The 12,977-nt window shown below is 47.5% G+C and overlaps 1 protein-coding gene and 1 non-coding gene across 2 annotated transcripts; both read left to right on the top strand.

Annotated features, from left to right (window-relative positions):
• Positions 1–1,385: 1,385 nt before the first annotated feature.
• On the top strand, positions 1,386–4,364 carry LOC120684815 (RHOMBOID-like protein 2). Its single transcript, XM_039966684.1, has 5 exons — positions 1,386–1,837; positions 2,904–3,067; positions 3,292–3,458; positions 3,546–3,793; positions 3,988–4,364. Exons 1-5 carry the CDS (start codon positions 1,551–1,553, stop codon positions 4,097–4,099), a joined length of 978 nt encoding a protein of 325 aa, XP_039822618.1. The 5' UTR covers positions 1,386–1,550; the 3' UTR covers positions 4,100–4,364.
• A 53-nt stretch (positions 4,365–4,417) lies between these two features.
• Positions 4,418–4,489, top strand: TRNAK-UUU. The gene has a single exon. It is a non-coding gene; the product is annotated as a tRNA-Lys (tRNA).
• The last annotated feature ends 8,488 nt before the right edge of the window (positions 4,490–12,977 follow it).

Genomic DNA, 12,977 nt, shown 5'->3' with positions numbered 1-12,977 from the left:
TGAACACAAGCCTAGGCGCGCCGACGAGGTGAAAGGAAGTGAGGAGTCGCTGCTCGTACAGTTGGCATTGCAGCAGCCATCGCTGTCGAGCAAGGAATAGGCACGCGACCGGAGACGCGAGGTGGGCGACGTGAAATCTTGCTAGCAGACGGCAGGCGCAAGCTCACCGGCAGCCCCACATGCCGATGCCGCTGGCGAGCGCCGGCTGCGCGGAGGCATCAATGGCTGCAGCTGCAGGGATCGGATCGACGGCGCAACGAGCGGCCACCGACGGTTAGGCCGCCGCGACAGGGGCGCCGCAGCGCGCGCGGCCGCCGCGTACCTGACCGTTCCATCCGTGCGGCGCCCACGCGACGACGGCGCATCCTTCGCCGGGCGCGCAGAGCGCAGTGACCGTGCGTGCGCGGCTGCGTGCACGCAAGCGATCCCAGTCGAGACGCAAACGGCGCGTCCAAACGGCACATCGGCGTGAATGCAGCGCGGGGCGCCGCCATGGTCCATGGGCCAACGCAGGCAACGACACAGGTTCCCCACGGAAAAAAAAAGTTGGATCTCCACAGTTATATCGCGGTCGGCCGCAACGCGAAGCTCGGCGTAGGCTGAGATCCGTCGCGGTCACACTGAGCGACAGCACCCGGCCATGGGGCATTGGGCAGCAACTAGCCGCGTCACGGACAATTTCTTTTTTTTCTTCTTGAGGCAAATGGTGGCAGGTGCTCCGACTTCTCACCGATAGCGAACGCCGCGAGTTCGATCCGGGCGGTTTACCCGGTCCCGTGCCGTACCGGACCACGGGAAGCGACGGGAGCCGACGGCGACGGCCCCGAGAAGGGGCAGGTCGGCCTTGCGCGTACGGGGGCGCCAGGCGTGGCGCGCCACCACATGGCCCAGCGGCAGCGCGCCACGCCAACGCGCTCTCGGCGCTCGCGGGCACGTCATCGCCGCCGGGGTGCCGTGCCGCGGGCGGGCTCGTCCACCGCCTCCGCCTCCGCCTCCGCCTCGCACCCACACGCTTCGCGCCTCCTCGTCACGTCACGCGCATGTCCCCCGCGGCCCCGCCTCGCCTGCCTCGTCTCGGATGATCGGATCAGCTCTCGGAGTCCCTTCCTCCTCCCGCTGAGCAGTTACTCTCTACTCCGGCAGGCGGCAGCCACCCCCCCCCCCCCCCCCCCCCCCCAACCCGCTCCCCTCAAGCGAAACCCAACCCAACCGCTCCGCTCGGGCCGCGGACAGCAACGTCCCACCGCCCCGTGGTCCCGGCCCCTCCACGGGCCCCGCGCGCCAGCCTGACGGCGCCCCACCCACCGCGGGCCCTGACCGTCGCTGTCGCGGGGTGTCCCGAGCCGCGCCCGCACCATTCCATTTCTCTCCTCCTCCTCCCCCCTCCACTCCTCATCAGCTCTTCCTCCTCACCTCGCTTCCAAGCGACACCAGAATTGGCAGCGGCAACAGCCACCACCACAGCCGCACCACTTGAGCTTCTTCCCCTTGGCTTCCACTCCACTGAACCGGGCCGGAAAGGCGGGGGCGGGGGGCAGGCGCGAGAGGCCATGGCGAGCAACGGCGACGGGAAGGGCCGCGTGGTGGCGGCGGCGGCGCCCGGGGGAGGGTACGGTTACGGGTACGGCGGGTACGAGGGGCCCGAGGAGCGCAAGTGGTGGCCGTGGCTCGTGCCCACCGTCATCGTCGCCTGCATCGCGGTCTTCGTCGTCGAGATGTACGAGAACAACTGCCCCAGGCACGGGAGCCAGTTCGGGGGTTGCGTCGCCGGCTTCCTGCGCCGCTTCTCCTTCCAGCCGCTCCGGGAGAACCCGCTCCTCGGGCCGTCATCCTCCACGTACGTTGTCGATGCACAAGCTTCCAATTAGGGTAATTTGCTTTGTTTATCTAGGTGGAATTCGGTGAGGAGATTCGCGAATTCCCGGGGGGTTTATTTTGCTTCTGGGGTCTTTGGGGTTTGATGGGGTATAACAGAAGGTTGACGTTTTACCATGTTCGTGGCTAATTGTTAGCAAAGGTTGCAATTTTGGGTGGTTTTAAGCTCGCACTCTGTAGCAAGAGCCGGCAATTTTGTTCGTGCAAGGTCTAATTGGGAAGAAACGGGGGTCTCTGGGTATTTTCTGCTGGTGGTCGTAGCTTTTTTAGCCTCGTAGAATCAAGCCTGGAACTGTTGCTTCTAAACTTAATTGCCTTTTCCTTGTGTTAAGTCCTTTTCACCTTTAAATGATTTTTGGAAGTCTTCGAGGCAGGGGAGTTTTTTGATGTGACCTTGACAGTTCAGATCTCCGTCTGGACTTGCTTGAACTGATCTTAAAACTTTGCAAATTCGATTATTACCTGTCCAAACCACTCGATAGCTTCAGCTCCCCTGTACTTTGTTTCTGTCGATAGATGTGGGGTCTATCTGTAGTTCCGTGCAGTGTAGGCTCTGAAATGGCTTAGATGTTAGTAATATATACCCAGTAGTTCTTTAGTACCAAAATCATATAGGCTGTCAGCAATGATGTTCATGATGGGTACTGTTAAAGTTTGGACGCTTCTGTCGGAATATAGGTGGTAAATGGGCGACAAAGTTATGTTGCAGGCGTAGGATCCCGTGTTATAGTATTATTATTATATTTCGTGTTCTTCCTAGATGGAACCATCTGAACCGCTTTGACTTGTGCAAGTGTTTGTTTTTACCTCTGGCCTTTGCAGAGCAAGATAAGATAATAGCACATTCTGGAATCTGGTGTTACCTGCTTCATCGTATTTGCATGCCTCCTTGTTTTAATTGTACTGGGATTGCTGCTCGGTGACCATATGTCACCGTGAATTTCGTCTGGATTATACTGCTCCTGTAATATAGTGTAGGATTTATGAGATTATTGAAATAACACTAGAATTCTTTTTTTGTTTGACAGTTTGCAGAAAATGGGAGCCCTTGACTGGAACAAAATTGTTCATCAGCACCAAGGCTGGCGCCTTATTAGCTGCATCTGGCTCCATGCTGGCCTGATCCATTTGGTTGTGAACATGCTAAGTTTGCTGTTTATAGGAATCCGCCTTGAACAGCAATTTGGGTTTGGTAAGCTTATCATAGTTCCGAATCATTATAATTGTAACTTCTATGATATGATCTCTAATATATTGACATTTTGTTTGAAGGATTGTTTTTTTAAAAAATATTTTCTTGATATGCCAATGTAGACTTAGCTGCTCATTTTCTGTTATATGTTTCATTTTTTGTTTTGCAGATATTTGTTATTCATAACCATTTTATACTGACACTATATTTTTTTTGCCTGCAAGTTCGCATTGGTGCCATATACCTACTATCCGGTTTTGGTGGCAGCGTGCTGTCTGCACTCTTCCTACAGAACAACTACATCTCTGTTGGTGCATCTGGAGCTTTATTTGGCCTGCTTGGATCCATGCTCTCAGAGCTACTCATGAACTGGACTATTTATTCCAACAAGGTCAGTAAAAGAGGTGGATAAAACTTACTCTTTGTTCTGTCAGCTGCTTGATAATTGTGTTACTCATCAGCTTAATTTCTCTTGCAGGCAGCAGCCATAATAACTCTCCTGTTTATTATTGCGCTCAACTTGGCTATTGGGATACTACCTCACGCAGACAACTTCGCTCATATTGGTGGATTCGCTACTGGCTTCCTTTTGGGCTTTGTTCTGTTGGCTAGGCCTCAATTTGGTTGGATGGAACGCCATGAGTTGCCACAGACTAGCCAACCTCCTAAGTACAAAGAATACCAATACGTGCTGTGGGTTGTGGCATTCGTCTTGCTATTGGCTGGGTAAGTGAATCATCATAATGTGGTTCGGTATAATTTTGTTGCCTTTTTTTATTTGTCAGAAAAATTGAAAATGTTGGTGCAAAATATGTGTGGTTCTGTACAAATGCTGAACACGTTTTAGACCAGCTACTAAGTTATTACTTACGTTTATGAAAATTTGGAATGGAACTGATGTCAAGAGACTTGTAATGCAGGTTTGTGATTTCACTGGTGATGCTTTTCAAGGGGAAGAATGGGAACGATGGCTGTCACTGGTGCCACTACCTGAACTGCGTGCCAACATCGAAGTGGAAGTGCGACACCTAGGCGCCTCAGTTTTCCACTCACACTTCCGACGAAATATGTAGTGTTCAGATTCAGAAGACCATTTTTTATGCTGTTTGTCTGTAGATATGAACAAGTTCTTTGTTCTTTATTGGATTGGACTTTCCTGGTTTCTTAAACTACTTTGTTGAGCCTTGGCGTGTTTATAAATCGAGGTTGATACCTTTTCAAGATTATTGTTTAGAGCGCCAGATTGTCTTATGTTCTGCAGTTCTGCCAATCCTTAATCTGAGGAATACGATTGCCACATTTGCTGTTATTTTCAATAATTTAAGTCTATGTAAGCAGTGACCATTGTAAGCCGTCCTAGCTCAGTGGTAGAGCGCGTGGCTTTTAACCACGTGGTCGTGGGTTCGATCCCCACGGACGGCGATTCTTCTTTTTTCTGAGTTTTACTTCAGCCTTCATGTACTATGATGTATCTGGTTTAAGAAAACTAGTTATTATTAATTTTTGAAGGGAACTTTTCTTATTTTTTCGTCATCCTCCCTTCTATAGTTTATACTAGTTGAATTCCCCGCGCGTTGCTGCTGGAATTTGAAGCTATAGTTTAGATGACAGTTTGAGGTTATTGTTTAAGTAACATATTTGGAGATCAATGGGAAAAATATGAATAAGATATTCCAATGGATATATGTTTTCTGAGTTTTACTTCAGCCTTCATGTACTATGATGTATCTGGTTTAAGAAAACTAGTTATTATTAATTTTTGAAGGGAACTTTTCTTATTTTTTCGTCATCCTCCCTTCTATAGTTTATACTAGTTGAATTCCCCGCGCGTTGCTGCTGGAATTTGAAGCTATAGTTTAGATGACAGTTTGAGGTTATTGTTTAAGTAACATATTTGGAGATCAATGGGAAAAATATGAATAAGATATTCCAATGGATATATGAAGGCAACAGATTAATTTATAAATGATGAATGGAGAAAAATGTGAACAAGATATTCTCAAGGATATATGGAGAAAAATGTGAATAAGATCTCCGCATGTGCGCGTCCTGGACATGGGCATAGAGTTGTAGGCCCGAGTGGCCACAGCTGCGCTGAACGGGTAGTTGAAGGGTGCGTGCGCGCTGGCCTCCCCGTGCCCATGCTTCTCGGTGTACCGGGGCCTCGTCACAGCCGTATCTCATGAACCGGCAGGGGTTCACCCTTGCCACCATGAAGCTCTAGTTGGCCGCATGCAAATTCTCTCCTTGGCCAATGCGCCTTAATGGCAACATAAAAACTGCTTGGGATAGTAAACAAAAGAACGCATGTAATGGACCCATTTTTATGAGGTGAGCACTAAAGAACTCAGTAATTGGATGTGCTAATAATTTTAGTGCCTCCACATTAATGATTCTCACATAGTAAACCATTTCTTTGCTGAGAGATAGTGCAATGTTTCAATTAATGACTGTTAGTGGGATGGAGGATGATGAATTACAGCGTATGGCCAAGATTTATCTATCTACTGAAGATCTAACGGTTGAAACAAAAAGAATGATGTGGCTTAACGTGGTTGCAGAGAAATCAAAGTAAATGACTATTAGTGGGAACCAACTATATAGGTTTTATCGATTAACATCAGACCGATCATTCTTTTTTTCAGCTTTTACTCAGTTTTACTTCAGACTTATCGTTCGTCTAATGAATTTTGGTTTAAAGAATTTGATTCGGAACGACCGTTTGACAAAATTTTGAATCCATTGAATCTACAGACTGCAAGAACTGCGAGAACCCAACCCTCTTGTCACTTTCTTCTCTACCTTTTACTGACAACTGACAATGTTCGCACGGTCGCGAAAAGAATCTGCCTCAGTCTGTGAGTGAGTGAGGAGTGAAGGTGGTGGAGGTGGAGCAGCAGAACAAGTGAACGAGATACGCAGGCGAACGTACGGGATACACCGCGTCATCAATCCTCGGCTGCGTACGTGGAATACGCCCGCACATACCTCAGGGTAAACCTCTAGCAGGTGTAGTTCTGAATTTCTGATGACAACGTTGCTAGTGTCTCCGTCCTTTATGCCCAATTTTGGACGTGAACATTTTTTTTTTGGTGTAGACATGTATTGACAGTCCTTTTTTTTTTGTGAAATTTCCATGTGTGATTTTGTTTCAGATCGTAGTAGATCTTTTACTGTTTCCCAAATCATTCTGATTCCTAGTGTTGCTCATACCCTTTCTTATTTGTTTCTCTCTCCGGTCAGTGCTGTGGTACTCCATCTTTGAGCCCTTGATTTTTACTGGAGGGAAAAAATCCGATTACTCCCTCCCTAAATGACGCTAACTAACTAACAGACACAACACTTCTTTCGTTGGCTTTCCATATAGCGTTTATTTGTAACTTTGTAACTTTTATTTGTATTATATGAAACTTTGTATATTATTTTGTTGATGTTTTTTTTTGTGGTGAAAAAAGAGGTAAGATAGTTTATTAGGGAGGGCGGAGCATAATTAGTCTGATACTTAATGTATTTTCGAAAACATATTGCGATTAGTAGACATATTTTTTTAGGAAGTAGTGATTATGTTAAAATATGATGCGTTATTGTGGAGGTAGTATGAGAAGCCATCGAAGAATGGTAATCGAATTATACGTATAGTGTTGCTATTGTAGTAGTAACGACTGGAACATATTTTAGTTGGTGTAAGTTTATTTAATACGTGGAATAAGAATGTACGTAGTTTGATGCATTTTTTTGTTTTTTTAAGTATTGCAACGTAGGTGGGACGAATATGTCAATTCATTATCTTCGCATTGTTTTTTTTGTCATTGTTACAGTTTTTTTCCTATTTTTCCTATTTTCCCTATTTTCTGTTTTTTTCATTTTCTCTTTTTTCTTTCTCCCTTTTCATTTTCCTATTTTCTCTAGTTTTTTTTCTCTCTCTTCTTTATCTCCCCCTCCCTGTGCCATCTCGATCTCCAGCGCCCCCTCCCCCTCCGCCGCGCTGTCCCCCTCCCCAGCTCCCTCGGCCGCCCCTCCCCCTCCCTGTGCCCTCCGCCGCCTCCTCCAGGGCGAGCAGGGCTGCGCCGCCCCCCCCCTCCTCGCTCCTTCCTCCTCGGCCAGACCGCGGCATGGCGGCATCAGCCTTCTCCGGGCTGCAGCGGAGGCCGGCGCGGCCGCGGGTGCGGTGGCAGGGGGCCAGCGCGGCGGCGGGAGGGAAGGAGAGGGGGCCGGCGTCGAGGAGCGGCGGCCGTCGGGCGGATGAGCCTCGATCTGCGCAAGCCCGACATCGATGTGCCCGGGTCAAGAGCAGCGGTTCCTCCTCTGCGGGGCTGGGTTGGGCGGCGGCAGTAGCGGAGGTCCGCGCGAGGGCGGACCGCGGCGAGGGCGGTGGCTCGAGGGCGGACCGCGGAGGTCATGGTGTGGCGGCGCCCCGCCGGCTGCGCCGCTCGCCGGCCAGACGGAGCTCGTGCGCGCGGCGGTGGAGGCCATGGCGGAGCTCGTGCACGCGACGGCAGTCAGCGTGGTGGTGGAAATGCATGGATATGATCTAGAGTGTACCTAGTTTATTAAGAAAATTTTTGGGAATTTTCTGATACATGGAAAATGGTTTTATTCTCCTCTGGGTGCACTTGCGAGGTGCACGTAGCACTTCTTCCCGTAGCTGATGCTAGGTCAAGGTTGCAGTCAGCCAAGTTTCCGTAGTCGCAAACACCAATCGGTGGACTGCCTGCCTTTCTCTCTTTATTCCTCATGAACCACGTTCTCGCAGAAAAGAAGGAGAAAAGTGGTGCCGTGGCTTGCTCTTATTGGGCTGGGTAAGGTGGCCATCGTGTGCTCAGGATTGGGATGCTGCTGTGCGTAAGTTCTCCTTCCCCATTCGTTCTTTTCCAATAAACAGCAGAGGGAGAGGAGGCAGGCGAGTGGGAGGAAGTAGGGGAGCAAGCGGAGCTGAGGGAGGTGCGCTAGCGACAGTGCTGCGGTGCCGGCGTGCATTCGTCGTGAAGGGAAGAAATGGAGCAGCGCGCATGTGGCGGATTGGGGCAAGGCAAGGCAAGGCGGGAGCAGAGTGCGCGGCGGCAGGATTTCGGCAGTGGTGCTGGTGGATTGGAAGCGGTGGCGTGCGGGGAGTGGCAGCAGTGGGTGGCAGAGGCGTGGCGTCGGCGAGAGCTGGGTGGCTCTGGGTGGAGCGCGGCACGGCAGCGTGGGCGTGGTGGCGGAGGGAAGAAGCAACACAGTGGAGGACGGTGGTGCCGTGCGCCCCTCCGCTCCCCTCTCTCTCCCTCTCCCTCTCCCCCTCTCTCTCTCCCCCCCGGCCGCAGCGGCGGTGGCAGCGAGAGCGAGGCGGCGAGGACGAGGCGCCGGCCTTCCCTCTCCCCGAGCGCCGCCGGCCCCTCCCTCTCCCAGTCCTTCTCTGGCGCCAGCGGTGGTGGCTCCCCTCCCCTCCCGCGGGCGGTGGCTCCGCAGGCGCCGGATCCGGTGGCGCCGGGGCCGGATCCGGCGAGGACGCGGCGGCGAGCGCGGCGGCGAGCGCGGCGGTGGCGGATCTGCCTCTCAGCAACGGGCGGACGGCGGCGCGGGCCCTCCATGGCGGCGACGAGGCGGCGGCAGCGGCGAGCGCGCGGGGGGCGGGGCTCGGGCGGGGCCGGAGCACTGCGGCGGCGGAGGCCGTTCCCGTGGCCGTTGGATGCCCGATCGGACGGCTGCTGCTTTTCCGGACGATGTGGCGTGCTGAGAAGCCAGGGAATGACACCGAAATCATGTTTTAGAGATGTGTTATCAGGCCATATTTACTGTAGTGTGCCTGTTAACGTCGAGGCCCATTCATATTGGGCACACTTGTAGTTTGTAGACCCATTAGCAATTTGGGTTCGTTTTTGTGCCAGTTTGGAGGCCTATTAAGATGGAATAGTACTGGCCCAATACCTGACATTGAGCCCAGTAACTAGTAGTTTTGCATGTGCTTTTATTTTGACAACCAAGATGCAAACAAAAATCATAAAAAATAATGAAATTATATGCAAACATTTTGGAAGAATAGAGCTTTCAAAACAGAGAACAGGAACATGCATGATAAGTAGAATGAAGTATGGATGTAGAATTTGAACGTCACAAGTAGACTTGTATTACGCAGCACACACACACCTGTAGCTCGTGTTCAAATGTGTCCCAGGTTCCTATGATAATAGTACGATGTTGTACATCAAATTTAAGGGAAAGACATGAGCCAATATTAAACAAAAACCACCAAATTGCAAAGAGCAAATCATCCTACCGGCATCATATCAACTGTATCTACAGGAAAAAAAATAGAAACATCATAAATACATAAACTCAAACAATAGAGAATATACATAATACTGAGAATTATTCAAATTTCTTGGTAGATAATCACAGAAAGAAATATTAAGTTACACAAAGAAAAAAAGTTATTTGTAAATTTTTGAGTTGGCAACAAATTGCATATAATTTTTTTATAGTTTATTTGATTTTAATATTGGAAGCAGTAGTGGAGTTATACTAAAAAATTTTAGAAGTTACACATATTTTTGCCGGTAAATCTTCAGATAGAAAGAAACTTTTATACATAGACACATATACTGTTTACTTCTAAAAACTTTAATAGTATTAAGTTACAATAAGAATAAAAAAGTTACATGTAATTTTTTGTGTTGACAACAAAGTAATATGTTAAATTTTTCTATAAATGCTTTGTAAATTATAATATTGGAAGCAGCAACAATACAATCATACTAAAACTTTTTTAGAAGCTAAACATATCTATGCTAATAAAACTTCAAATACAAAGAAATCTTTAAACACATACACATATATTATTTACTATTAAAAAATTAGCAGATATGATAACAAATTATAACATATGTTGTCTAATAAGAAGAAAGCAACATGTATATGAAAAGTAAATATTTGATTCAATTTAATCTTTGATAAAATATACAGATAGAGAACGTTGCCACAACCAATGAAAATAGATGGATCTACTAGGAAGAAGAAAATATATATTAAGAAAAGAAAATGTTCAGAATTACAAAATTAACTACGCAATGACAAAGAGGTAGAACATTAGTTTTTACCTGCAAACTTGATGAAGGTTTTCTTGGTAAAAAGAGTTTGAAGAAACTTGCGATCTACACGAAAAAGGTAGGACAACATGCACCAATCTATAACAGTTTGGGGACAGAAAATAAAAAAATTTAAATATCGACAAAAAATATCGATTTGATACTACCTATTATACTTAAATAAGGTAAGGTTTAGATCGACAAAAGCAAGCTAACTAAACACACAAAATCAAAGCACCACTGCCAGATACAAATGAAACATGGAGAGTATATTTACATAAAGACAACAAATCTGATGGTATGCTTTTGGTTTTTATGCATTATTGTTGCATAAAACTATTACACTCCATTGTGTTGTAAAATACATTTACATGTGTGATGCTCTCTATCTTTTACTCCATGCCAGTGATGACAGCAGTACCATAGTGTCATATTACATTTGAGATATGAGTAGCATTGTAGCAAAAAAATACACTATGTGTGATTGTGTAATTACAGTTATATGGTTCTTTAAATTTTGAATATAGTACATACAATTTTTTACTAATCAAGGGCCAGAGGATGAGCTGATGAGGTATCTCAACTTTTCCTTAATGAAACAACAACCACTGGAAAACAAACATGAGCTGCAGCTTCCCGTCGTCATGCAAAACTACAGAAGCGCTAGCTGCCAACAGTCGAAAATCAGAATACCGCTAGTTTGTTACCAGGTGATTAGAGCTGAAACACACATAAAAAAGACCTATCTGGTTTGTTGAGGATAGTGAGGGAACACGCCCATTTAATAAACTGCATCAGGATGTATGAAAAAAATTGGATGAAAACTTTTTTGATGAGATTGCAATTATCTCACACAAAGGATTATTAATTCTACATTTTCTGTGTGCTCGTGATGCTGTGAAGAACATATCTACTTAAATCATAAAATCCAAAGCACTATCGTGAATCAGCATAGATCAAACAGGATTGCACCACGATTTGGCTCATTGACTGTGCGGGAGTCCGCTCCTAATCCACCACGATTGCCAAACAGGGCAAAAATGCATCCTAGCTTCTCCACCACAGACAGGTGAATACACTCGAGCGGACAACAACAAAACACAAATCAAATGGGATCCCCTACAAATTGATTCGAAATCCGCCATGAAACTGGAACAAATCAACCCCAAAACTAATACATGTCCACCTAACCCTCACGCACAGATCAAAACCCTAGAACTACATCTCGTTGGTCAACTCGTGTGCATACCTCAACAGCCAAATCGACGACGAGGTCATTGTTTCCTTGTTGATGGTCGCCGATCCGATGACGAGGTAATCAATTCGCCGCCGCCGCCGCCACCACTTCGCTGCCCACGCTCGGCGACAAGAACGAAGATGAAAGGGGAAAAAAATGAACCAGACCACTACCACTCCCCACTGAACGAACAGAGCCAAAACGGGTCGCACACCCACTTCACATGGTGATGACCCGATAACGGCCTAACGGAAGACACTAGGCTCGAAAATAATCTGTCGCACCAGGTCCGGTTGTGGTATTTACACACGAGTAATCTCCTTCATCCAGAGCCGATCCAACGTCTGAGAACGTCGATTGACACAAATACAAGATTTCAACCGATTGACGTCTAGCAAATCTGTTTTTTTTTTGGCGATTAGGATGAGATGGTTCATACCCTAATGTTTGGTTGAAGGGATGGAGACGGAGTGGCTCTATTTTTTGTTTGGTTGGATGGATGAGGATGAATTGGATATGTGGGCTGTCAATTGTCGTCACCACAGTGAAATGGGTCCCACCAGCCAGTCAAACTCAATCTCACCGTGTTCCCCCTCGGAGGAGCGTGCGGCCTAGCGAGGAGCCACATAGGAGGCGCGGAGGGACAACGCGGTCCTGCGAGTGGCGAGGTGGCACGACCACGCGAGCGGTGGCGCGGCGAGGTGGCTCGGCTCGCGCGGCGCGGCCTAGTGAGGATCAAGCGGTGGCTTGGCCTGGCGTGCCAAGGGGTGGCAAGGTCCGGCGAGGAGCAAGCGGCGGCGCGACTGGTTGGAGTGGTAAAGGCGGTGACCGGCGAGCAACGGGGATGCGCGAGGGGAAGTGGCGATACGCGAGCACGAGACGGAGAGCTCATGCTGTCCAAGTGGGATGAGCTCGTTCGGCTGTTTTTCGAGAACGACCTCGTTCCTGAATCTCTAGGAATATTCCACCTCGGAGTCTTGAACCAAACATGAGATGGAATGACTTCGTTCTAGTAGACTCTTGAACCAAACACTATCCTAGTGGAATCATGAAGTGTAGTTAGATCTAATTGGAAAATATTTTTCCTATTTTTACATATACTCTCAAAAATAAAAGATTGTTTAAACATATTTGTCCTTATACCACTTAGGCTAGTCTCAGTGGGAGTGTCATCGACACAGTTACCTAGATTGTAATCTTAAGAACTGTGCCAGTGGAGTGTCATGGTGATGACACTCCTCTCATATTTTATGACACTCATCTCTTCTCTCTCTTCATACTATTGGTACATGTTAGCAAATTTAATGTCCATGACCCTCTTATGACACTCTCACTGAAATTGCCCTTAGGAGGTAGGACTAATTATGTTATAATAATTATTTAGATCTATCTCAATGGACAGTCCACAATCACTTCGAAGTACCGTAGCAAAAGCCCTCTCTCTCAGGATGCTGCTTAGAAACCTGAGGATGCTGGTGCTGATCTTGTCAAAACTTGTGAAAGATAACGTATTCCGAGATTCCTATTGATACACATCATGATTAACTCCATTGATTTCCTTTTAACAACAAATATTTGTTTTGACTTAGGTTTGCAAAGCAATTCGGAT

Source organism: Panicum virgatum, chromosome 2K (genome assembly GCF_016808335.1).
Source record: "Panicum virgatum strain AP13 chromosome 2K, P.virgatum_v5, whole genome shotgun sequence".
Taxonomy (NCBI): domain Eukaryota; kingdom Viridiplantae; phylum Streptophyta; class Magnoliopsida; order Poales; family Poaceae; genus Panicum; species Panicum virgatum.
This window is presented reverse-complemented; position numbering and strand designations above follow the sequence as displayed.